Raw genomic sequence first — 25514 nt, 5'->3', positions numbered from 1 at the left:
GGGGAAGGGAGGGAGGGAGGGAGGGAAAGAAGAAAGAAAGGAAAGAAGGAAATAAGGGAGGGAGGGAGAAAGGGAAGAAAAGAAGGAAGGAAAGAAGGAAGGAAGGAAGGGAGGGAGGGAGGAAGGGAAGGAAAGAAGGAAGGAAGGGAGGGAGGGAGAAAGGAAAGAAAGAGAGAAGAGAAGAGAAAAGGAAAGGAAGGGAAAGAATAGAATAGAAAAGAACTCAACTCAAGTACCACATTCTACATGAAGTCTCTCCTGATCCCTCCTAGATACTAATACCTTCCTCTAAAAAAGAAACAAAACCAAAAACAATTTTGAATATATTTTGTATATTACTACACATGGACATGTTGTCTCTGAACAACAGAGGATAAATACCATAAAGGTGGGGGGGGCACTGCATTCATAGCAGATCCTTAATAAATATTTACTGAATGCTAAACACTCCCTGTGTGACCTTGGGTCAGTCATTTACCATCTCCAGGCTTCTTGTTGTCCTGGCTAACATGAGAAGTTTAGACCAGAGCATTCAATTCTTACTCCAAAAAATCGTGTCACAGGTTAAGGAAGAAGAAGAAATGCAAGCAATGTTTATTTGGATTCTTGATTTCCTTCTTACATGTTAGTCCTTGAATTCACTTTCAAAGCAAATTTGCCCCTTCCTTTTAAAATTCTCTATGGCTATTCCATCTAGGCATCTTAGGGAAATTAAAATGATTTAAAAAACAAAACGGGTCTTGACTATAACGATTTGGAGAAAACCTTGTCTGAAAATGAATGCAATTACCATAATTAGCAAATAGACCCCAAAGAGGCATCTTGCACAGCTACCATTATTTTATTATTTAGCATTAGGAAGATATTTCATTTGGTAAAGTATTTCATAATCATATATTAGTTAATCCCTGAAACGTGCATGAAAAGTAGTTCTACTATTTATAGCCTGGCTGACTGTAGAAGAGAAATTTGAAATTCCTTTTGCTTCCCTATCTCACCCACACAGCATTACCTTTATCTATTAAGTTAATCAGTTCATATAATCTTAGAGTTGGAAGGGACTCTTGAGGTCGTTTTGTCTAACACACTGCCTAGAGCAAGAATCCCTCCTATGACATGCCTGACAAGTTTTTGCTGAATCTTGAACAGCTCCACTGATGGGGAGCTCACTACTTATTCATTTGAGGAAGTTAGCTGATTTTTTTCAATGCCTAGTGTTCACCAATAAAGCTTTGTAAAAAACTGTGTAAATGGGAGCTATGGGAGCTGCTACCAGGCTGGAATAGAAGGCTTCTCATATGACTTCTGAGAGATGTGGTATAGTCGATGATGAGTAATCTCTGAATCAGTATAACCTGGGTTCAAGGTTATCCTCTGCCACATGTTCACTGTGTGAATCTGGGCAAGCCTCTTAATCTCTTTGTGACTCATTTTCTCCATTGTTAAATGGAAATGAGAAGCAGTAAGGCACCAGGGATAGACACACAGCCTGTGAATAATGAGTACTTGGGGTCAAGTCTAGTCTCTTGACACATGAAAAATAAAAGAATGAATAGAAGACATTCATAAGCACTATGTACAAAGCATGGTGCTAAGCCATAGGGATGCAAATAGAAAAATAAGATATTTCCCTCCCTCAAGGAGCTCCCATTCTCATGGAGGAGTCAAAATATATTGGAAAGCTTCAGCTGCAGGTCAGAAGGGAAAGTCCTCTAGTCCTTAGGGGGCAGCAACAAATCACATGGTCATGCCTCTTCCTTAATGTCATTACCACTGACAAAATTATATCAGTTTCTGAGGTTGAATTATTCTGGGCAAGTCCCTCTGTTTCTCAGTTCTGCAGGCAGCTCTCTAAGACTTAGAACAATTGATATCCTACCTTGGTGGAGAAGTGTTTTTATCACATGTTCATCTCTGACACTCTCTAACCTCCATGACTACCCCAACCCCTTAGGAAGATACATACATAGGGATAGAGAATAAAGTTTGAGCACGATGTGCCAGGCATTTTATTAAGGGCTAGGGATTCAAAAACAAAAAGAATAACATAAAAAACATAAAAGGGCAAAATGACAAGAGTTGGAGGAGATGTGGAAAAATAAGGACACAGATACACTGTTGGTAGAATTGTGAATTGATCCAATCATTGTGAAGATCAGTTTGGAATTATACTCAACGAGTTATAAAACTGTGTATATATTTTTTTATATTTTTAAGCCCTTAACTTTTGTGTATTAGTTCCTTGGTGGAAGAGTGGTAAGGGTAGGCAATGGGGGTCAAGTGACTTGCCCAAGGTCACACAGCTGGGAAGTGTCTGAGGTCAGATTTGAACCTAGGACCTCCCATCTCTAGGCCTGGCTCTCAATCCACTGAGCTACCCAGCTTCCCCCTGTGTATACTTTTTGATCAAATAATAGCACTATTAGGTTTATTTCCTAAAGTGATCAAAGAAAAAGTCAAAGAAACTATATATTCTAAAATATTTAGAGCAGCTCCTTTTTGTGGTAGCAAAGAACTGGAGAATGAAGGGATATGTATCAGTTGGTGAATGGCTAGATAATTTGTGATATATGATTGTAATGAAATACTATTGTGCCATAAGAAATGCCAAGATGATTCCAAAAAAACCTGGAAAGACTTATATGAAGTGATACAAAGAGAAGTGAGCAGAACCAGGAGAATGTTGTACACAGTAGCAACAATAATGTATGATGATCACTTGTGAATGACTTAACTATTATCAACAAGGCAAGGATCCAGGACAACTCCAAGGGACTCATGACAAAAAAGATATCCACTGCTACAGAAGGAATAGATTGAATGCTGTCTGAATGCAGATGGAAACATATCATTCTTTACTTCCTCCTTGAATTTTTCTCTAGTGTAAGCAATATATGTCTTGTTTCATAATATGATGAACAGGGAAATATATATATTATAATATATGTACAACTCATATCATATATTTGCCTTTTGGGGGAGTGAGGGGAGGAAGGGGAAATGAAAAATAATGATATATTGACTTTTAGATATAGTTAATTTGATAATTTGTTTCTCTTGGATAAGTATATTTACTATAATTTATTATATATTTATAACAAATCACATGCATTACATTATTGTTATGTTATATCTTATATGTACAAATATATATGGTAATTTAAAAAAAGAATATCTGGCTTCAGGGACCTTACATTCCAAGAGTAGAAATGGTATGTGCTCCCTATCCACCCCCACCCCCCCACCAAAAAAATGTATATAGAATAGATATGAAATATAACCTTAAATGGGAAGGTATTAGTGACAGGGAAGAATTGGAAAAAGAGTTCTTGCAGAAGCAGGGTTTTGAGGTTCAAGGAAAGAAAACCAGAGATTCTGCATAGCCAGGGTGAGGAACGAAAGCATTTTTGGCATGAGGGTCAGCCAGTGCAAAGGCAAAGAAGTGGGAGATGATGTACATAAAAATCTTTGTAAACCTTAAAACTTTATACAATTGATCTATTATTATCTTTTTTTCCCTAAGACTGTCACTGCCTCTTTTTTAAAAATCCTTAACTTCCATCTTAGAATTTAAGTTCTAAGACACAAGAGTGATAAGGTCTAGGCAATGGGGGTTAAGTGACTTGCCCAGAAGTCACATAGCTAGGAACCACCTGAGGCCACATTGGAACCCAGGACGTCCCATCCCCAGGCCTGGCCCTCTATACACTGAGCCACCTACCTGCCCCTGGAACTGTCTCTTCAGGCCAAAATGGGTGCATTACCCATGAGAAGTTTGCCTAGCCCTGTGCATAGTGAATCAAGTCAAGCTGATAGTCTAGTCTCACCCTTTACTTGTCCCCCACCAGTGATCACTTTCCTGATCTCTTGAATCTCTCCCTTCTTGGTCATTGAAACATTGAATTGGCAATGCCAATGGATGTCCAAGCAAAGATATTGTGACAATGGTTTTAGATATCAAAGAAATTTGTAGGTCATCTAGCCCATCTCCATCATTTGTCAAAAAAGGAAACTGAGGTTAGAGAGGCTAGTGACTTGCCCCAGATCACACAAATATTAAATAGTGGATCCAGTCTTAACTCTTTATCTGAACTGAACTATCCCAGTCTCCCCCTATCAATAATCAAGCTTACCTGTGTCCCTTGACTTCTGTGTCTCCTTGATATGATGGTTTTAAACTATTGCTCTGACATCAGAGAGCCCAATCCATATTTGAGACAGAATCCCCTTCAGAGCATCCTTGACTAAAAGGTCCAAACACCTCTAGTACAACTAACCTGGCCAAATCACTCCACTTCTAGATAGGTTTAATGGTTAGGGAGCCAAATCCTGCCTCAGTAATTCCCACATGCTGTTCCTAATTTCATCCCCTGTGGTAAAGAGGAACAAAGGTAACCCCTCTTCTCCATGAGAGAAGAATGAAGTGCTGGAACACTTGAAGAGAGCTAATATGCCCCCACTAGGTACTGTCTCCTACAGGCTAAACAAACTCTAATTTCTTCAACTGACCCTTTTATAGCATGGTCTCCAGGCCTCTTTCTAGAGTGATCATCCTCCTCTACACAAGTCATTCATTAACTGCCACCCTCCCAGATGACTTTGAAGATTTTGTGTTCACTTATTTTGAGCTTCTCCTTTTCCTGAGGGCACATTTATATCCTTTCTCAAATTAATCCCAACCAGATGGGAAAATGTTTCCTTTACCTATGAAACAAGACAGACTTGACCAAAGTGACGACATCTCGGCTGGCGTTGTATCCAGCGCAGACGATGGCAACGTGGATCGTCTGGGGAGAAGAAGAGAACAAGATGATTTAGACAGAATGAAGGACTTTTCCCAGCGCCTCATCACTCAAGAGAAAGATAAATTGCCACCACTCATTCTGGGGGTCATTAGAAAACATGGGGCACAGTTTGCAGCTGTTTATGCCGGCTCGAGACAGTTTTATTAAAACCATTTTAATTGGGTTATGGCACCATCATCATTTGGAAGCCATTACAATCCTTCTAAATTACATTTTATGTATAGCAGGGACAGTGCTGATTAGCTACAACAGGCTAGCAGAAAGTCACTTGCCCACATGCCTGGAGCCAAAAGCAATTGACAAGAGGACAGTGGTAATGAATATCCACTGGGACAGAAGATTCACTGTTAACCAGATCCATTAGACAGTGGAATGGGCGTCTGGCAGAGGATCATCTTCCTGGGGAATGCAAATAGAATAGATTCTAATCTGTCTGAGATGAAAGAGGAGTGTTCCAAGGTTCAAAAAAACAACCCCAAAATGGATCATATAACCTAGCCAAGTCATCTACAAGTCATGACATATTTATAGCTGAAAGAGATCTTGTCATTTGTCTAGTGAAATCTCCTAGGCAATATGACATAGCAGGAAAAAAGGGGGGGCTTTTCTTGTGAGAAGAGCTTGTCAGAGAACTTGGTTTTCAGTCATTTTTTCCACTAATTACCTCCTGGGAGACCCTGGGTGAGTTATTTCACCTTTCTGAAACCCAGTTTCCTTCTTCAAAGCCCAGTTCAAATATTTCATCTCATAAGAAGACTAGTCTCACTTCTCCTAATGGCTAGTACTCTCCCCCAAGTACTTTGTATTTTCTGCCTCTGAAGAAATCAAGCTTGGCTGAATTTAGGGAATTATGTAGAACTTTGGTCCCAACTTCTTACGGTTCTGTTATTTAAACAACACTGTTTTCCTACCATTGGTTCATAGTTATAATTATTGTAATATCCTGATATGCAAGAATCAAAAGTGTGGGCGACCAAAAAGGATTATGGTCATTGTCAGAAGGTGGAAGCACATTCAAAGTGGTGAGTTTGGCACAAAGACCTAAAGGGTATGTGACAAAAACAGAAAGGGAGAGGCAGACGGCTGATGTTAACAGGAGGTAGCACATTACAAGTGAAGAGCTGGGCATATGGAAGCCATGAAAAAGACCTCATTCAAAGACATGTTTGTCCAGAACTCGAGCTATGGCCAGTCATGAAGGAAGAATAAGGGTTAACAGATGGTTGGTCCAATGCTTGCATTAATATCTAAAAGTTGACAGGACTGCCTTAGGGTTCTCCTAAGAAATCTTTAAACAAAAACAGGCTGATCTCCTGTTGGGAATAAGAAGAGTTATGTATTCATGCATGAATTAGACTAGATGGCTCCTAAAGTCCCTCTTAACTTGAAATTCCTGCCATTTAAGAGCTCTTCTTAACCCATGAAAAGAAAATCAGGGAAGTCCTCCTGTATATTGGATAGATTTTTAAAGAGGGATTTGTAGAAAGACATGGAGAAGAATAGCCCAGGGTAGGAAGGTATAGAGGAAGTTGGACCTATACCAAAGGGAGACCTTCCTCTTCCCCACAATTGTCAGTATTCTACTCTGAGATTTAGCATGTATAAATGAACTTTTATTTATTCTTTTTATCAGCGTTCTCTTCATATATAGATATGAATCACTTGTTCCCCTTAGAATGGAAGCTCCATGAAGGTAGGAATTGTTTCACTTGTATTTTTGTGTCCTCAGTGCCCAATATCTAATATTTATATAGTGCTTACTATGTGCCAGGCACGGAGCTAAGCATTTGACAATAATTATCTCATCTGATCATCACAACAACCTGGACAGGTAGATGCTATTTTCATCCCCAGTTTACAGATAAGGAAACTGAATCAGACAGAAGTTTAGTGACTTGCTCCAGGTTCACATAGCTAATAAATATTGGAGGTTAGGTTTGAATTCAGATCTTCCTGATCTGAATGTCTGGCACCCAATAGGCATGCTTAATACGGCTTACTGATTGACTTACTGATTGTATTAAGGAAAAGCGTGCCCAATATCATATTATAGATCTGCTCAGGTTCTAAAACACAAGCATGAGACTCCCTAAACCTTGTATAACACATGCAACTCTGCTATGGGAGAGATACTGGAAACCAATGGAGTGATGGCCATTTAGGTAACAGCAGAGATGACTCTACAGTTCTACAGCAGGGGACTCCGCCAAGATTATGATGCAGAGCAGTGAAAAGGCATGTGCCAAGGACAACTCTTGCACATAACAACAATTCAAATCTGTAGCTTCAGACACTGCCAACACTGCCTTGGTTCCAGGCGGAAGGAACACTTTAAATAAGCCACATTAGCTATAGGCATGAGAGGGTGGATTGTTAAACATGTTATGTAATTCCCCCAATCTCTTTAGTTTCTTTTTAAAATTTTTTATTTGTTTTTATTTTTCTAGTTACATATAGAAACAATTTTGCCAGACATTTTTGACATCTTAGAATTCAGATTTTCTCCATCCCCTTTCTGCCCCCTGAGGTGGTGAATAGTTTGACATACCTATACTTTCTGTAATACATATTTCCATATTGCTCATGCCATGAGAGAAGACACATATCATTCAAAAAGAGAAATAATCTCATGAAGGACAAAATCTCTTGTGTTCAACATACCTACTTCTATGAATATATGCATCAAAGGATGGCATATTGACAAGATTGACCCTGCTCCCCCAACAAATGAAGCCATTTTAGGCAATTAAGTTAGTCAAGGAGGCAGTGCCATCTTGTGGGTTCCTAAAAAAGTCAGAGAAACCCAGAATTCCTTGGCTAAGTCCTGACATGACTATGACCTGTATACATACTCGATCTCTGAGGCTCAGTTTCCACATCTCTCAAATGAGGAAGATTTTTATCTATTTAAGACTCTGTTTCTCCTATTGGCTTCCCACACTTAATCAGATAAGCACTAATGTAGCTTTAAAAATGCATAAATCTTAATGTTCTGTCTTAGAATCAATACTAAGTATTCGTTCTAAGGTAGAAGATCGTAAGGCCTAGGTAATGGACATTAAGTGACTTTCTCAGGTTACATAGCTAGAAAGTGCTCAACTAGCTTACAACCCTAAATCTTATGAAGTGAGTCTGGGAAAGGAAGAATAATTAACCTTACCAAGTTCAGAGTTTAGGGTGTAATGAACTTCAATTGTTATGGAGTCATGCATCAAAGATCCAGAGCCAGAAGGATCCTCAAAGATCATCTAGTTCATTTCTCTTATATTACAGATGAAACCTAGCATGATTAAGTTACTTGCTCAAGGTCATACTGGTTGCATTGGCATTGGAGCCTGCCTGGGGCAGCCATCAATGGATATCTCCAACATGACTGAGTTATCTTTCAAGACCCATTTTACATAAGAGGTAAAAATGCAAAAAAACTAGTAATAGTTTTACAAACAGATATAGTGAGGTTGCTAAGTAGTACAATGGATAAAGCAGCAGGGCCTCGAGTTTGGAGAAGCTAGTTTCAAATATGGCCTTAGATACTTCCTAGATGTTTGACCCTTGTAATATAGATTTATTAACTTTGCCATGTTGGCCTGGGGCAACCTGTCAGTTGCCCTGGTTGGAATGTTGATGGTGGCATGAGCCATAGGGCAAGCACCAACTGGCAATTGATCCAAGAGCATATAAAGCCCTGGAGACCCAGGGTTGGGGTCTGTTCTTCCCTGACTTCTCCCTTGATCACTCACTTATCCCTCTCCCCCTGGGGCCCGGGTGGTGGGAGTGAGAACGAGAGTAGCTTAGGCCTAGAATAGGGTTTAAACCAATCCTGCAGAACAACTTGTCAATATTATTAGCACCACTGGCAATCTTTTAGTCAAAGATCAACTTTATTTATTATCCAGAGACCACATCACTCTGACCCAGGGTTGTCTGCCCTGGGTCAGCAGAAGACCATCCAGACAAGACCTATTAGCAACTTTAGTCAGATAAATCTTTCATCCTTAAATTTCAATACTTCATAACCCTCTTTCCACTGCCTTGTTCTGTTAACAATAAACCCCTTAGCCTTAACCAGAGAACTCTGTGGTTATCTGCCTACCATCTAAGGCCAAGCAGGGACAGGCAGCAGGAAGGGTTCTGAGCAGTTCTGAGCTGGAGGGTAGGAAGTTCAACATCCACTTCCGGTCAGTCTATGATTCACCAATAGGAAGCTGCTTCCTCAGTAGGAAAGGGCTGGTAATCTGATAATTTAAAGGGGCCTGGTGTCTAGCAGTGAGGGTTTCACTTGACACTCAGTTACCTGGGTTGGATCCTTGATACATTTATAACAAGTTTCAAACTCAGCCTGGGTATAGCTCATTCCATCTTTTACAACTAGCACCTTCCTTCTTTCTAGCCTTATTACCAGCATAAGGCCTTTCACCCATTTATTACACCCTGGGCAAGTAACTTAACCCCAATTGCCTAGCCCTTGCTGCTCTTCTGTATTATAACTGATACTAAGACAAAATGTATGGGTTTAAAAAAGTTTATATACTGAACCTGGAGGCAGAGGACCCAGCTTCAAATCCCGTCTGACACTTACTACATATAGGATGTTGCACAAGTCACATCAACTCCCTGCACCTCATTTCCCTTCATTTGTAAAAGGAGGGAGTTGGACTGAATGACTTCTCTCATCTCTTATAGCTCTAGAGCAATGATCCCAAAGTGGGCGCTACTGCCCTCTAGTGGGTGCTGCAGCGATCCAGAAGTGTGGTGATGGCCACAGGTGCATCTATCTTTCCTATTAATTGCTATTAAAATTTAAAAAAAAATTAATTTCCAGGGGACTAAGTAATATTTTTTTCTGGAAAGGGGGCGGTAGGCCAAAAAAGTTTGGGAACCACTGCTTTACAGCTCTGAGAACATATCTTCCCTGGACTTCACTTTCCTCATCTATAGAATGGAAAGATTGGTCTTGACAACCTTTAAGTTTCTAGCTCTTCTTCTAGAATCCCATGATCTTAATTTTCTTTTATAACCCTCTAATGGAACTCCAGGTAAAAGAGTCATTAGATTTAACTGAGTAGGTTTTATCCTTACCCTCACTAGATTTTAAGTTCCATGATGTTAGGAATATAGAATCATAGTTTTAGGGCTGGGAGAAATCCTGGAGACCATAACAATACAACCTCTTTTGGTTATAGATGAGAAACTAAAGTCCAGAGGCCAAGAGACTTTCTATAAGATCATGGAATTTAAAACTTAAGAGGACTGTAGAAGTTAGAGGCCAAGCCAATAATTTAATGAATGAGGCAACTGAGGCACAAAAAAGTCAAGTCTCCTAACTAGTGAGTGCCAGAGGTTGAATCTGAAGCCATATCTCCATGACTTGAATTGCAATGTCCTAATCATTGCACAACTCTGCCCCTCTCTCATTATACCTCCCATTGTATCTCCTCCAGTGCTTTCACATTACTCTCCACACAGTAGGTTTATAAAAAATATATCTGTTGTAACTAAAGAGAAATAGTATTCCAATGGCTACTTTGGAAATGTTACAGAACTGAAGGAGTGGATGCCACAGAAGCTACAGGTGTGGTATATGATGGAGATGGAATACTATTGTGCTATAAGAAATGATAAGCAGTATTATTTCAGATTAATGAAAGACTTACATGAACTAATGCAGAGTGAAATAAGCAGAACCAGGAGAATATTGTACACAGTAACAGCAATATTATACAATGATCAACTGTAAAAAAACTTTACTACTCTCAGCAAATGATCCAGGGCAATTCTGTAGAACTTAGGACAAAGAATGCTATCAATCTCTAGAGAAAGAACTATTGGAGTCAGAATGCAGATCAAAACAGACTTTTTCTTACATTAGTTTGTTATTAATTTGGGGTTTTAGTTTTATATGTGTATTCTCTTACAACAATATGGAAGTTTTATATGATAATACATGTATAAACCAGATCAAATTGCTCACTATCTCCAAGATGGGGAAGGGAGGAGAGAGGAGACAGTTTGTACCTAATAACTTCAGAAAATGAATTGTTGAAAATTGTTATCACATGTAATTAGGAAAATAATACATATTCTAAAAAAGAAATGATGAATATAATGAAACAGAGAAGAATAAGAAGACATAAACTGATGCAAAATGAAGGCAGTAGAACCAAGAAGACAACATTCAAAATGACCACAATGATGTAAATAGAAAGAACAATAACAAAACAATGAAAACTAAATATCATGAAGTTGTAACAACTAAGGTTGGCCCCAATTAAATGAGATGAGAAAGGATCAACCCTTACTTCTTTGCAGAGGCAAGAAACTAAGTATATAATATGTGGAATAATGCATGTAATATCAGGTCTTCTTTGATGTGTTGTTTAATTTTGATGAATGGGCCCTTTCTTATGGAATGCTATAAAGGATAACTTCCTTGGAGGGAAAAAGGGGAGGGATCCTTTGGAATATAGATGTTGTGAAAACAAAAGAAACCAATACATTTTTTTGAAAAGAAGAAATTTGTCCCTTCAAAGGAAAGGGAAGGCTGCCCAAAATTCTCTGTTCTCAGAACCAAATTCTGTGCCAATTCTTCTTCTATCCACAGAGGACAAAATTGAATTGAAAATCTGGATACTTGGGTACCAGTTTTGGCTAAATTACTAGCTGGCTGTGTGACCTCTAAAATTCCACTTAATTCCACTTTAGCTTCAGTTTTCTCAAGTGAGAGGGTTAGGACACGAGATTTCATGTAGTTTATGGACACATGAGCCTGTGGTATCTTGATAAATTTAAGCCCTGGGTGGGGGAGGATTGTAGGGGTGGGAATAAACAATAAAAGCTTTATGAAACACTTTAAGCCTTGCAGAATGCTTCCCCCTCTAACAATGATCCCAAAAGGCAGGTGGTGAGAGTATTTTATCCCCTAATTATGCAAATGTAGAAATCCAAATTTGGAAGGATGAAGTTTTTTGCCTACTTAGAGACTAACTCAGTACTGTAGGTAAAACTCAAAGGATTATAGAATAATATGTTAAGAGCTGAAAAAGTCATCTAATCCGAACTTCTCATTTTCAGGTGAGGAAGCTGAGGTCCAATATGTTCAGAAACTTTCTCAAGGTCATATAATAAGTGATACTTGGGAATTTTTTTGAGTCCAAATCCAGCATACTTTCCAGTGAATCTCATTGCTTCTTAAATTCAATCCTGTTCTCCTGATACCACAAGTCATTTAGCATTCTTCTGTTAATGAATGTACAACCTTCTCAAATCATCTCTCTGACAGTAAATGTACAAAGAGGATATGGTTTTATTAGTATGGAGAACTCCTGTTGTGGAAATTCCCTTCACCAATAGATTTCAGCCTATTTTTTATCTTAGTAGATAATTCTTAGGGTTATTAATTGAAGGGACTGGGAATGCTTTCATCTTAGAGAAGAGGGGCCTGAGGAAAGGCATGATTGCTGCCTTTAGGTATTTAAAAGACCATCATGTGGAAGAAAGGGACTTGTTACATTTAATCTCAGATGGAAGAATTCAGAAAAATGGATGGAAATTGCAAAGAAGTCAAGGTGTTAATGAGGACTACCTACCAATCTGAGCTATCCTAAACTAGAAAAGATTACCTGGAGAGATGGTGGTCTCCCCCTCCTTAGAAAAATTCAAGCACTTTTTTTAAGATAGGTTATAACAGGGACAGCTATAATAGCACAGTGGATAGAACATCAGGCCTGGAATTGGGAGGACCTAGGTTTGATTCTGGCCTCAGACACTTCCTGGCTGTGACCCTGGCCAAGTCTCTTAACCCTAATTGCCTAATGCTCACTGCTTTTCTGCCTTGGAATCAATACTTAGTACTGATTCTAAAACAAAAGGTAAAGACTTAAAAAAAGATAGGTTATATCAGAGACCCCTTTTAGGAATGAGTTGAACAAAGATGGCTAAGGATGTCCCTTCCAGTTATCAAATTCTGGGAGTTTCCTTAGAGAAATCCTGAGAATAAGACTTCCCCAGGGTTACACAATTGGCTAAGTTTCAGAGGTAGGATCTGAATCCAGATATTCCTCACTACCAGCCTAGCAGGTTCTCTGTTATTCTTCATCATCCTAAACAGCTCCCTAATAACAGCTTCAAATAATTTAAATACAAAGGAAAAATGGCAGCTGATGATAGCAGTGGGGGGCATAAAATAAGCAGGAGGCAAATCCCACTCCTTTTACTGAATAACCACGTGAATTTCTTGAAGAAGTAGGAAAAAAATCAAAAAAGCTATTCTGTTATCAAAATAGTGTGTGGTTAGTTAGAGGCATGGGGGACACAGTAAGAGTTTTCCTGTTTTATATTAGCATTGCCTCCAGCGAGAGGCCAAACCCTACTGAGCAAACAAATTTATTGGTAAAAGATATTATAATCTGGAAGGCAATTTAAATCAACTGAACAGCTTTTAAAAGAAGCTAGAGCTTAGGTTCGCTGGAGAACTGATTACTTCTCAGACAGGCTTTTGATGCCACTGGCTCCTTTTGGACCAACCAAAGGATATTCACCCAACCCAAGCTCACTAAAGAGGGCCACTCTGGTGTCAAGTGGGCAACGGGTCACACAGAAAGAAGGGCTTTGATTCAGGGGAAGTAGCATGACCAGAAAAGAGAAACAAAGAAAAAAAGTTGTAGTGGAGAGAAATAGGCTCTAGGCCATTGTTGAGCTACTGATTACACGGGTAATACACTGGTAATCATCTTTTCTGAAATGGAGAGGAGTCCTGAGACCATATCAATGAAGAATTAGAGATAGGCTGTGGGCATGAATGGAGAGCTCATTGAGTTGTTGGAGTCAGGAGACATGGGTTTGAATCCCAGCTTGAACAAAAATTATATGAATCTGGGCAAGTCCCTTAATCCTGATGATCTTCAGGTTGGCCATCTGTAAAACGAGGCAAGTAGTATTTCATTTACTTAGTAATTTTGGGTGAAAGGGGAAAGGATTATGACCAAAGCCCCTGACGAAATTTTGAGAGCTCAACAGAAATGTGGTCTGTCGTGGCATCCAACAAAAATGCCAGCTAACAATTTTGGCACCATTTCTAAAACAATGTCAAGAAAATAGTATTCGTAAGTTCTGCCCTCCCCCCTCCCAATCTTAACACTCTATACATCACTTTGGAAAGGAATGGAGACAGGGAAGTTGAGGGAAAGCATTGAGAGAACTATTTTTTTAATCTCTACTTTTTAAAATCTCTACTTTAAATCTCACTGAGCTAAGTGGCCCAGTGGATTGACAACCAGATCAAGAGTTGGGATGCCCTGGGTTCAGCTATGACCTTAGATTCTTCCTAGCTGGGTGACTCTGGACAAGTCACTCGACCAGCATTGCATAGTCCTTACTATGCTGGAACCAATATGTAGTATTGATTCTAAGACGGAAGGTTAAGGGTTAAAAAAAAATCCTTACTTTCTGTCTTAGTAACAACTCTATGACAGAAGGGCTAGGACTAGGCAGATGGGGTTAAGCAACTTGCCCAGGGTCACACAGCTAGGAAGTGAGAAATCTAATTGCTAATGGAAACTTTCTTGAATCTCAGTTTCCTCATGTAAAATGAGAAGCATAGACTTAGCTTTCACTAAGGGCTCATTTTTTTTTTCTATTTTCATTTTTGAAACTTTCAAAGCTTTTTCTCAAATGTAAAACTGTTTGGAACTGCTGGATGGCTCAGTGGAAGTGATATCTTCTCAGTGGAAGGGAGGTCGGTCCTGGGCTCAAATTCAGCCTCAGACACTTCCTGGCTATGTGGTGCTGGGCAAGTCACACCCCATTGCCTAGTCCTTACTGCTCTTCTGCCTTGTAAGCAATACTCAGTATCCATTCTAAGACAGAAGGTAAAGGAATGGAAAAAAAGACTGTCTTCCTCCAACTTCCTAAACAGGGTGCACTGAGGTAATTTTGTACAGTAGGAGCAGCTCTGAAGTCAGAGGGGATGGATTCAATTCTCGATACTTCTTGCGAGACCTTGGCCAACTCAGGTAGTTTCCCTGGGCCTCATTTCCTCAACTTTAAGATAAAAGGGTAGAAACAGATGCATCTTAAATCCCTTCCTTCTCTATGGTTATAAAGCTAAGCACTATAGCTGCATGAACCTATTGGGATAAAATATTTAATTGTTTGATGACAGAATCATTGCCACAAACACCCCATTATAATAACTGACATTTACACAGGGCCATTACATTTACAAAGTCCTTGATAGATACATTAAACCATTTCAGCCTCCATCAGCCCTAAGAGGTGGGTATTAGATTCTCCCCCTTTTACAGATAAGGAAACTGAGGTTCAGGGAGTTGACCAGGGAAGTCCTGTTTCTCCCCTTGCACAATGTCTCCAGCCAGCTGTACTTCTTGAGCTCTTCTCTGCTTTGTACAGTTTCTTGTCTCCATCCCTCACTGTTAGATGGTGTCAGCTGATTTGTTTCCTCTTTCTTCAAACAAACTGTCTTTTTCTGTTTTCTTTTAATTATACCCCCTAATGCCCACATCTCAAGTGGTGCTTTGGGTGGGTGGGAGCCATTATGACTCAGAAATTCTTGAAGTGGGGAGGAAGAATCCCCACTGGGGAGAATGCCACTCCGTTGGCAGCTTTTTCCTGACACCCACTCCTAAGTGACAGAAGAAGGGCTGAGGCTGCCTGCTCTTGAGAGAAGGCAGAGGAATAACAGAAGCTTAGCCCAGCCCTGAGCAGCCATGCCTGAGCACACCATACTCTTCCTGCACTTGGCATTCCAGGTCTTGTCCTACCTGGTTTCCACCTACCTTTCCACCATCATTAACAATTGCTCTTCCACCTGAAATCTTTGCTCCTGCCACACTGACTTCTACATTGGTCCCACAACACAAGGTCCCACCTCCGCAGCTTTTGTTCACATGGTTTCCCCACCAAACCTCAAATATCCTCTTCTTTTCTCCATCTATCCAAAGCCTATCATAGTAAGAAGAATACTGACCCTGTGTTCAAATCCTGACTGACTCTCAACTTTATTAGCTCTGCCACTTTGGGCAAACTAACTCATCTTTCTGAGGGAGCCTCTTTCCATATCTGTAAAGTGGGGCCAATGTAATTTTCTCTAGTGAACATCAGGGTTCTTCTGAAAAGGACACTTTCTAAATCTGAAGGCACCACACGAATGTGACATATTACTAATACCCAGTTTTCAACATTTGGTTCAAATCCCCCCTACCCTGATAATTCTGCTGAATCCAATCTAATTCAATCTATACATGCATTGTCTCTATGTGTATATATAAACATATATGTATGTGTATAAATATAAGTACACACACACATAGTGCTTTAAGGTTGGCAAAGTGCTTTGAAAATATTATCTCATTTTGTCTTCATACCATCCAGAGAAACTATTATCCCCATTTTATAAGTGAAGAAACAGAGGCATTCAGTTTAATTGCATTTCCTAGAGTCACAGGGCTAGTAAATGTTGGAAGTCACATTTGAGCTCAGATCTTCCTGACTCCAGGAAGCTCTCTCTATCATGCCTAACTTCCTGCCTTCATTTATTTATTTATTTATTTATTAGCTTTCTGCCTTTGAATGTGAAGAAAATGTTTTATCATGGATGTAATGGTAAGCCAATGAAGACAGCTAAAGAGGAGAGTTGCATGGCCATTGCTCTGTTTTAGAAAGATGATTTGGTGATTCTGTGGCCTGGAAAGGTTAGCAGTAGAGAATCCAATTAAGCAGCTTTTTGTACCTTCCTCTTCACCATGCACTCTGATCAATGGACACTGGCCTCTTGGCTGATCCATAAACTCTGTCTCTCAGTTCCAGATGTTTTCTCCAGCTATCCCTCCTGCCTGTAAAGATCGCCCTCCTCCTCTCTTCCTACTGACCTCCCTGGATTTCTTTAAGTCCCCTTTCTAAAGAAATTTTTTTCCAATCCTGCTTAATTCTATACCTTTTCTCTGTTCTTTATTTTCTATTTATTCTACATAGGGCTCATTTATTTATTTGTCCACCTGTTGTCATCCCCATTAGATTGTGAGTTCCTTGAAAGCAGAGTCTGTTATTTGCCTCCTGTTGTATCCTAGAGCTTAGCACAGGGCCTGGCACAGAGTAGGTACTTAGTCAACACTTGATGACTGACTGAATGACTGATTTAGCAGGAGAGTAGCTGAAGAGTGCTGAAAGCTTGAACTAGGTTGAGGCTTTATGAATGAAGGAAAAGGAGGCACGTAAGAGATGCTGGGAACAGTGAATCCCCAAGACTTGGGAATGGACAAGCTTTGGGGATAAATGAGAGGGGAGAATAAAAGACAATACTTGGGCTGCAAATCTGGGTGATTGGACAGATGCTAGTGTCCTCAACAGAAAGGAGGAAATTTGGAAAGGAAGAGATTTTGGAATGTGGTAGGGGAAAGGGATAATGTATTTCTTTTTATTTTTTAAACTCATATTTTGCCTTAGTATCATTTCTAAGACAGAAGAGTGGCAAAGGCTAGTGTAATATTAGGTAACTTCTGGAAAAAGATGGAGAACAGCTTCAGTGAATAACTCTAGGCAATTGGGTTTAAATGACTTGCCCCAAGTCACACAGCTAAGCAAGTGTCTGAGGCCAGATTTGATGATGACAATGAATTTTATTTTGGAAGGGTTATGTTAGACAGGACACCCAGGTGTGTGTGTGTGTGTGTGTGTGTGTGTGTGTGTGAAAGAGAGAGAGAGAGAGAGAGAGAGAGAGAGAGAGAGAGAGAGAGAGAGAGAGACACAACTGGAAATATTAGGTTTAGACATTTGGATGCATAGATTTCAGGGTCCTCTAATGAAATCCAAGGAAGCTAATGAAATTACAAAGGAAAAAAAAGTATATAGAGAAGAGAGCTTAGGCCAGAATCTCAGGGAACATCGATAATTAGGAGATTAGTACAATGGGCTACTCTTGTAAGAAATGATTGGTTAACATTTATTACTCAAATTGGATGTTAATTAGAAACCATCAGTGAGCCCTGATCAGCTGCTGTCCTTCATACTAAAGGAGAACCAAAATGATATCACTAGTGTTGTCTTTTGACTGGAACATGAATTGGATTTAAGTGAGGCAGGGTTGCACTAAGTCATTAGCCTCATCCTCTCTTCCAGAGTCATCCAAGTCCACTGGCAATACAAACATCAGGATGACCGGTGATGTCTCCAGATGTAGTGGATCATATTGTATTGTGGGATACCCAGGCTAGACCTTGTCTTGGGCAACTTGGACAACTTGGGCAGCCTGCTAGAAATGATTTTGTCTGCAGGAGCTGGAGAGTATTAGGTCAGGAAATAGTGCCTCTGGGAGAGGCAGAAGAAAGGGGATGTTGTGCAACTCTCTTATCCATGATTATTCTTTTACCATGAAACAAACATACAGGAAAGACTTCAGATTTGAAGGGGGTTCCCAAAGCCAAAAAGTTTAAGTCAGTGATGAAAAGGAGACTTCTGTACACTGTTCTTTACTGGTGGCCATCGGATCTCTATTAATAAACCTCCAGTAGAGGAGAGGCCACCACTTACTCCACTTTTAGAAAACTCTAAGCATTTAGAATGCTGTTTCTTATGCCAAATATAAATTGGCCATTTAGCAATGGCATGAGCATTGAATTAAAAGCATCATTAGAGGGGCAGCTTAAATGGCTCAGTGGATTTAAGCTAGGCCTATCAAGAGGAGGTTGTGGGTTCAAATCTGGATTCAGACTCTTCCTAGGTATGTGACTAGAAAAGTCACTTAATCCCAATTGCACCTAGGCCTTACCATTCTTCTACCTTGGAAACAATACTAAGCATTGATTCCAAGATGGAAAGTAAAGGTTTCTTTGTTTTTTAAAGTGTCATTATAATCAGCCCAGAAAGTCTAGGATTAAGTCTGTTGGTACAGTAGAAAGATCACTGGATATGGAGTCAAGACCTGGATTCAAATGTGTCACCCTGGTTGAGGCATTTGAACTCTCTGTGCCTCAGTTTCCTCATAGATAAAATGAGTGGTTTGGAGTTGTGGGCTTCTAAGTTTCCTTCCAATTCCAAATTTATGATTTTATAATCTCCACAGTGGGGACCTGTGAGGGAAAGAATATGGGAGTGGAGGATCTTGATATAATGGGGATAAGAGTATCCTATGCCACACAAGAATTCAAGTTGCCAAAAATTCATTTAAAATAGTATTAGAATAGGGACTGGACCTATGATTTCATTGGTATAGTGAATTCCATAGTTACTTTCTCTGCAACTAAGTCTCAAGGGAGTTGCCTAAAAATAGCAAAAAATTAAATGACTTGCCAAGGGACCTATCGCCAAGATGTTTCCAGCTTAGAGGCCAACTCTCTTTCCACCATGACACAGTGTCTACATCCATAAAATGATGTGGAGTGGGATGGGATTGGATTAGATGAGTTTTAAAGTCTTTAGCTCTGCTTTAGCTCTAAAGGCGTGATTCACAGAGAATTTAGAAGCCTAGCCCAGGAGGAAAGTAATCTCCTGAGAGTCATCTTCCAAGAAAACTGGCCAAGGGCCAGGAGACCTGGATTCTAGACATTGCTTTGACTGAATCATCATGTAACTGTGCTTCATTTTTCTGGGCTTTAGTTTTCTCATAAGCACACTGTCCAGAGTTGGAATAAAATAAACAGATTGACAGATAGATAGAGAAGTAAGCACATAAATAGATGAATAAATGAAAATAACTATTAAATTTAAAATGAATGAATAGAAAGATATACATGAAGAGAAAGACAGACTGAGAGACAGAAAGATAGATAGATAGATAGAAAGATGAATAGATGGATGGATAGATAGATGAGTAAGTATAGACAGACAGACAGACAGACAGATAGATAGATAGATAGATAGATAGATAGATAGATAGATATAGATAAGCATATTTTGTATTGAAATATGCTCTGAAGATTCTTTCTTTTCTGATATTCTATATTTCTGGACTCTCTTTACCTCACACTTCTCCACCGCTGGTTGCTGCCCACATTCAGAGCTGTTGCCAGCCACAATGCCAGCCCTGAGGTTCTCACTGTCACCTGTCCCCTCCTCCATGGAATAGGTTTTGGAGTGGTTGCCTCGGCGGTGGGATGGGTTCCGGCTTTGGGCCAGGCTAAGCTGCTTTCGGAGGACCCGGTTCTCCTCTTCCACCTCTCGCATGCGCACCTCCAGGCTTTCTCGCTCGCGCTGACTTGAGGCCGTGTACCGTGGGCTGTGGGGCTGGGATTCAAGTGGAGACAGTGACACTGGCTTCCCATCTGCAGTTGAAAGAGACAGAAGAAGTGTTAATGCACACATATTCACGCAGAGGCACACATGCACACTCTCCTCCCTTTCCTAACATCCATTAGGACCCAGCAAGGCTCATTTTATGTTCAAGTTTTAACTGAAAGCAGATGGAAACTTAGTCAGAAATGAACAGAACCAGATTGAACTGGGAGCAGAGTTAAGGACAGAAGGATTTACTAGGGTGATAAAAATTAATATGCTGTTCAGAAAAGGCAATCATGAAGCCATCTTCCCTAATCAAATCTATTGTTTTCCCTCCTCTATATATTTGGAATGTTTCGAGACAAAACGTTCCATCAAGTCAATGACCCAATTCAACATACACTTACACACACACATTCATAGGAACCTCATTTCTTAGAAGAATGAATGCACTGAAGGATGGAAATATTTGAAAAAAAAATTGTACTCATCTTCTAAGGCCATCGTTATCACATATCATTTTGATAACTAGAAGGATTCCCCTACTTCTTAAAGGAATTCAAATGCCACCTGGTGTGGTCAAAAGACTACTTGCCCTCAGGAAAGGACCTGGTTCTTGCCACTTATTGTCATATGTGACCTTGAACAAGCCATTTTTTTAAATTTTATTTTTTAGAAAAATTTTTTTCCCATGGTTACATGATTCATGTTCTTACTCTCCTCCACCCCCCATAGCCAATGCACATTTCCACTGGTTTCTTCATGTGTCATTGATCAAGACTTATTTCCATATTATTGATAGTTGCATTGGGGTGGTCATTTTGAGTCTACATCCCCAATCTTGTCCGCAACAACCCATGTGTTCAAGCAGTTGTTTTTCTTCTGTGTTTCCTCTCCTGTAGTTCTCCCTCTGAATGTGGGTAGCATTCTTTTCCATAAATCCCTCAGAATTGTCCTGGGTCATTGCATTGCTGCTAGTACAGACGTCTATTACATTCGATTGTACCACAGTGTAACAGTCTCTGTGTACAATGTTCTTCTGGCTCTGCTCCTTTCACTCTGCATCACTTCCTGGAGGTCTTTCCAGTTCACATGGAATTCCTCCAGTTTATTATTCCTTTGAGCACAATAGTATTCCATCACCAACAGATACTACCCTTTGTTCAGCCATTCCCCAATTGATGGGTATACCCTCGTTGAACAAGCCATTTATACTCAGTGGGTCTCAATTTCTTCATCTGTAAAATGAGGGAGTTGTAGTAGATGACCTTTGAGTCACTTCCAGCTCTAATTCTGTATTCCTTGTGCTAGTCATTTAAATTTCCTGGGCCTCAGTTTCCCCATCTATAAAATTGAGAAGCAGGAAAAGGAGAGGAGATGGGGTTGGATTAAGTGACTACTAAGGTCCTTTCTTCTCCTACCTTTGTGACCTTAGGCAAGATATTTAAATTTCTTGGACTTTAGTTTCCTCCTGTGTCAAATGGGGTGGAGAACTGATGGAGTTCTCAATCTATGATCAGACAGGACCTCATCCAGGAAGGCTTTTCTGATTCCCCTGCCAGAATCAATAATCCATTCATTCTATATACTGTGTTTACAGTAGCAATATAAATATAAAATTGAGACAAGCCCTATTCTCATAAAACTTATATTCTATTGATGGGGATAAGAAATGATGAATTTGGGGGGAGCTAGGTGGCCCTATGGATTGAGTGCCAGGCCTAGAGATGGGTAGTCCTGGGTTCAAATCTAGATTCAGATACTTCCTAGCTGTGCAATTCTAGACAAATTACTTCACTGTCACTGCCTAACTCTTAGTGCTCTTCTGTCTCAGAACTAATACACATCATTGATTTTAGGGTTTTTGTTTTTTAAAAGTAATGAATCTTTCTCTGAATGTTTACCTTCTATCTCTGATCTCAACCAATAAGCAAACATTAAGCACCCACCATATACATAGTAATGGGCTGGACACAGAAGGAGACACAAAGTCTGCTGGTACCTGTCACAAGTTACTTTCTATAATGGTCAGGGTATTGGTAAGTGTTCATTATGATTGTTAATAGTATCAATTCACAATCATACCATCCATTAAGCAACATCTCACCTACATAGAGAGATTGTATGTTCTTTGAGGGTGGTAAATGGGGCTCAATGACCTTCCTATTGCTAATAATACCCCACAGATAGCTGCCACCAAAAAATCTTGCAAAGTAGAAATTAATAAGGTATTTCCTATGGAAATGTTAAAATTGTAGAAGATTCCTTGATGTAAGGGACTATGTGAACTATTATCTCAGTGATTCCAATTAACCAAAAAAAAGGTAAGTTTCTTGAGGGCAGAGACTGTTGCATTTTTTCTATATCCTGAGGACTTGGTTCATTTCCATGCAGAGTAGGCAGTTAACAAACTTACTGAATTTAATTATTATTTTCAGAAGAGTTATAAGAGAAGAAAACATATGCTCCCTCAAAGCACCATGGAGTAGACTGTCCTAAGCAGAATCCACATGGAAGTGGGATTTCTTCTAGGTGTTGCGGCCCTTCAGACACTTCTGTTTGCAAATGACATTGGACTGGTTGAATCAAGCCCTCCTTGAAGAGATCCGTAATTACTCAAAAGCCATCTGTTTAACCATCCATATAGTTTAAAACAAACAGATGACAAATGCCTACTGCCCAGATGATTACATATAGTTGGCCAAGCAGCCCACTGAGTTGGTGCCTTCATACATATGTCTTGGGCAGGAAATGCAGATGAACAAGCAACTCAGCCCAGAATTGAAAAGCAAGAAAATAGGTAAAAGTGCATTTGGGAAATGATAGCGCATTTTCAAAGATCTCAGGCTGCTTCTTCACACTCAAAGAAGGGGCATTCTTCATCCACTTGTTCTTTATTGTGTGGATAGTCAAGCTATCTCTTTTTGAATGGTTGTTTATTTCATCTAGAAGTACTGCAAGGTTCTGGAGTTTTTTGAAGATGTAGAATGTATGTACGTACATTTTATACCATAAATATTTATGCATGTGCACATGAATGAATGAAAAATCATTAACCATCCTATGATGGGTCAGACCCTGTACTAAATATTGCAGATACAAATACAAGCAAGGAAGAGTCTTGCCCTCAAGGATTCTGTACTTTAATAAGATAACTCATGGGGTAGGAAGAAGGGTGGAATTAAGGAAAGGTATTATAATGTTTGGATATAGCAGGTAATTAATAAGGGGGTATATTTCTAGACAAGCTAAATGGAACATTCAGATATCAAAGCCAGCAATCTGTTTAAGGGCCAGAGTACAGTCAAAATAGCTTGTGTACATGCCTTAATATATGTATACTGGCTTAAACATTGACAAAGAAAAAAAAAGGGAAAGGGAGGAATGAACCAATCTTGTCCAAGTTATGGCAGGCAGTCAAATGGGCAACCTAATAGAACTCAATCATTAGGATGTATATCTTGTATAGAATTTAAGCTCCTTGAGGGCAGTGCTTGCATCTCCATCACCTGACACTCTGCCTAGGACATAACAGGTACTTACAATCCTTGCCAGGCTAACTGATTAACAGATACTGAAAAAAACTGCAGACTGCAAGATGGGGAGAACGTGAGCTCCTTGAGTGCAGGGAGTGTTTTTGCTTTTCTTCATGTCCTCAGCACTTAGCAAAATGCATGACACATAGGACTCATTGAATAAATCTTTGGCACTTGATTTGACTTGAGTAGATGGGCTGCAGAGTTACCCATTCACATCAAACTTGCCTTAGAAGCCAAGGCTAATTGTTCAAATACTGCAATACTCCTAGTGCATTGTATGGCCATGATTAGTTTCCAAAAAACTAAACACAATGATCACTCATACAGCAAATGGTCAAATAAAAGACTACAATGAAGAATAAAAGAAAAGGACAGCTCTGAAGAAAGTTGGACTGACACGCTGGACTAAAAGCCTCATGAGGGCACATGCTCTTTGCTTTGCTCTCACTCTCTGGTACAAAGGCTCTCACACAAATGGAATTAATTAAAATCCCCTGAATGCCAAATCATTGAAAAGAAGCCAAGTAGGCCTGGAAGAGACACAAAACTGCTACTTTACTTAGTTCCTATAGAAGCAGACGACCCAGCCTTCCTCTGTAGCTGACATTTCCTGAGTGGCTTCAAAAATAAACACACCTTGCTAGAGTTTTTTATTCTTCTACCCTCCTGGCAAAGAATATTCCTTATTCCCAGAGTCACAGTATTTTGCTTCATGCATGGGCCCTGCTGGGCTGCCAAACTGTCCAAGGAGAGTTTCCCTGGGGCTCATAAAGCTTCCGGATCAAAGCCTGAAATAAAACTCACACTGAAGATTTCACCTTCTGGTACCAGACTGCATGGGCCTCTGCTCTGAGCTTCTGATCTATCTTTGGGTCTTAACAAGTTGGGTCCCATTTTTCTCTTAATCAACTTGGGGTTAAATGCTGACGCTCCTAGCCCTCATCTATCAAAGCAGCAGACAGGACTTATTGAATCCCATTGCCTGGGGACCACAAATCAGAGAATACAGCCAGGGAAATTAGAGGATGTGATGAATCTGTTAGCAATGTGTACACTGTCCCATGATAAGCAAATCAGAGGCTGTTTTCCCTGGGTTTGGAGCACTCACTTAATGTACAACAAAACCATCCCTTTTCTAGATAGTTAAAAATAGGGTGTGCCTGTCTTTGGCAGCTAAGTGACACAATACACAGACTATCTTCCTGAATTCAAATCTGGCCTCTGACACTTATTCTCTGCCTCAGTTTCCTAATCTGTAAAATGGAGATAATAATATGTGATGGTTGAAGCGAGAGTTTCTGTAAATGTCTAGCAGCCTCATGGACATCCTCAAAAGTCATGGGTAGGATTGAGCTTTCAAATAACAATAATGGCTCCAAGAACTAACTCACAGAATGTGAACTAAATAAGGGGAAGAGGAAGAAGAGGAAGAAGAAGAGGAAAAAGAAAGAAAAAGCATAAAAAGAGGAAGAAAAAATAAAAGGAAATAAAGTGAGGAGTTAAGAGAAAGAAGTGGAAGAAGAAACAAGAGGATGATAACAAGCATAAATTTAATCATTTGTTTGCCTCAGTTTCTTCAACTATAAAATGGGGATGATAGCACCCATCTTACAGGGTTGTGAAGATTAAATGAGATAATATTTCTAAAGTACTGACTACAGTACCTGGCACATAGCAGAACCTTAATAAATTCTTTTTTTCTTTCCCTTCTGCATTGTGAATATATCTTGCCACTAAAAGGAAAAGGTTGGATTGAACTTGTTTTGTAAAATAATTTTTTATTGCTATCTTTTGTTTTTATACCACTTAAATTTCCCGATCAATCTCCCTTTTCACCCCATCCCAGAGAATCATCCCTTGTAATAAAATTTTAAAAGAAAAAAAGTTGAACAGAAACAAGTGAATATATATATATATATATGTATATATATATATATATAAACAT

At 39.6% G+C, this 25514-nt stretch overlaps 1 protein-coding gene across 1 annotated transcript in view; it reads right to left on the bottom strand.

The window, feature by feature from the left end:
• Window positions 1-25514, bottom strand: part of LARGE1 (LARGE xylosyl- and glucuronyltransferase 1) — a 401339-nt gene that overhangs the window by 280507 nt on the left and 95318 nt on the right. The window contains exons 2-3 of the mRNA XM_044679131.1: window positions 19776-20077; window positions 4705-4787 (exon numbers count right to left, since the gene is read on the bottom strand). Coding sequence (XP_044535066.1) covers window positions 4705-4787; window positions 19776-20077 — 385 coding nt within the window. The remainder of the gene's footprint in view (window positions 1-4704; window positions 4788-19775; window positions 20078-25514) is intronic.

This window comes from Gracilinanus agilis, chromosome 5, assembly GCF_016433145.1.
Source record: "Gracilinanus agilis isolate LMUSP501 chromosome 5, AgileGrace, whole genome shotgun sequence".
Lineage (NCBI taxonomy): Eukaryota > Metazoa > Chordata > Mammalia > Didelphimorphia > Didelphidae > Gracilinanus > Gracilinanus agilis.
This window is presented reverse-complemented; position numbering and strand designations above follow the sequence as displayed.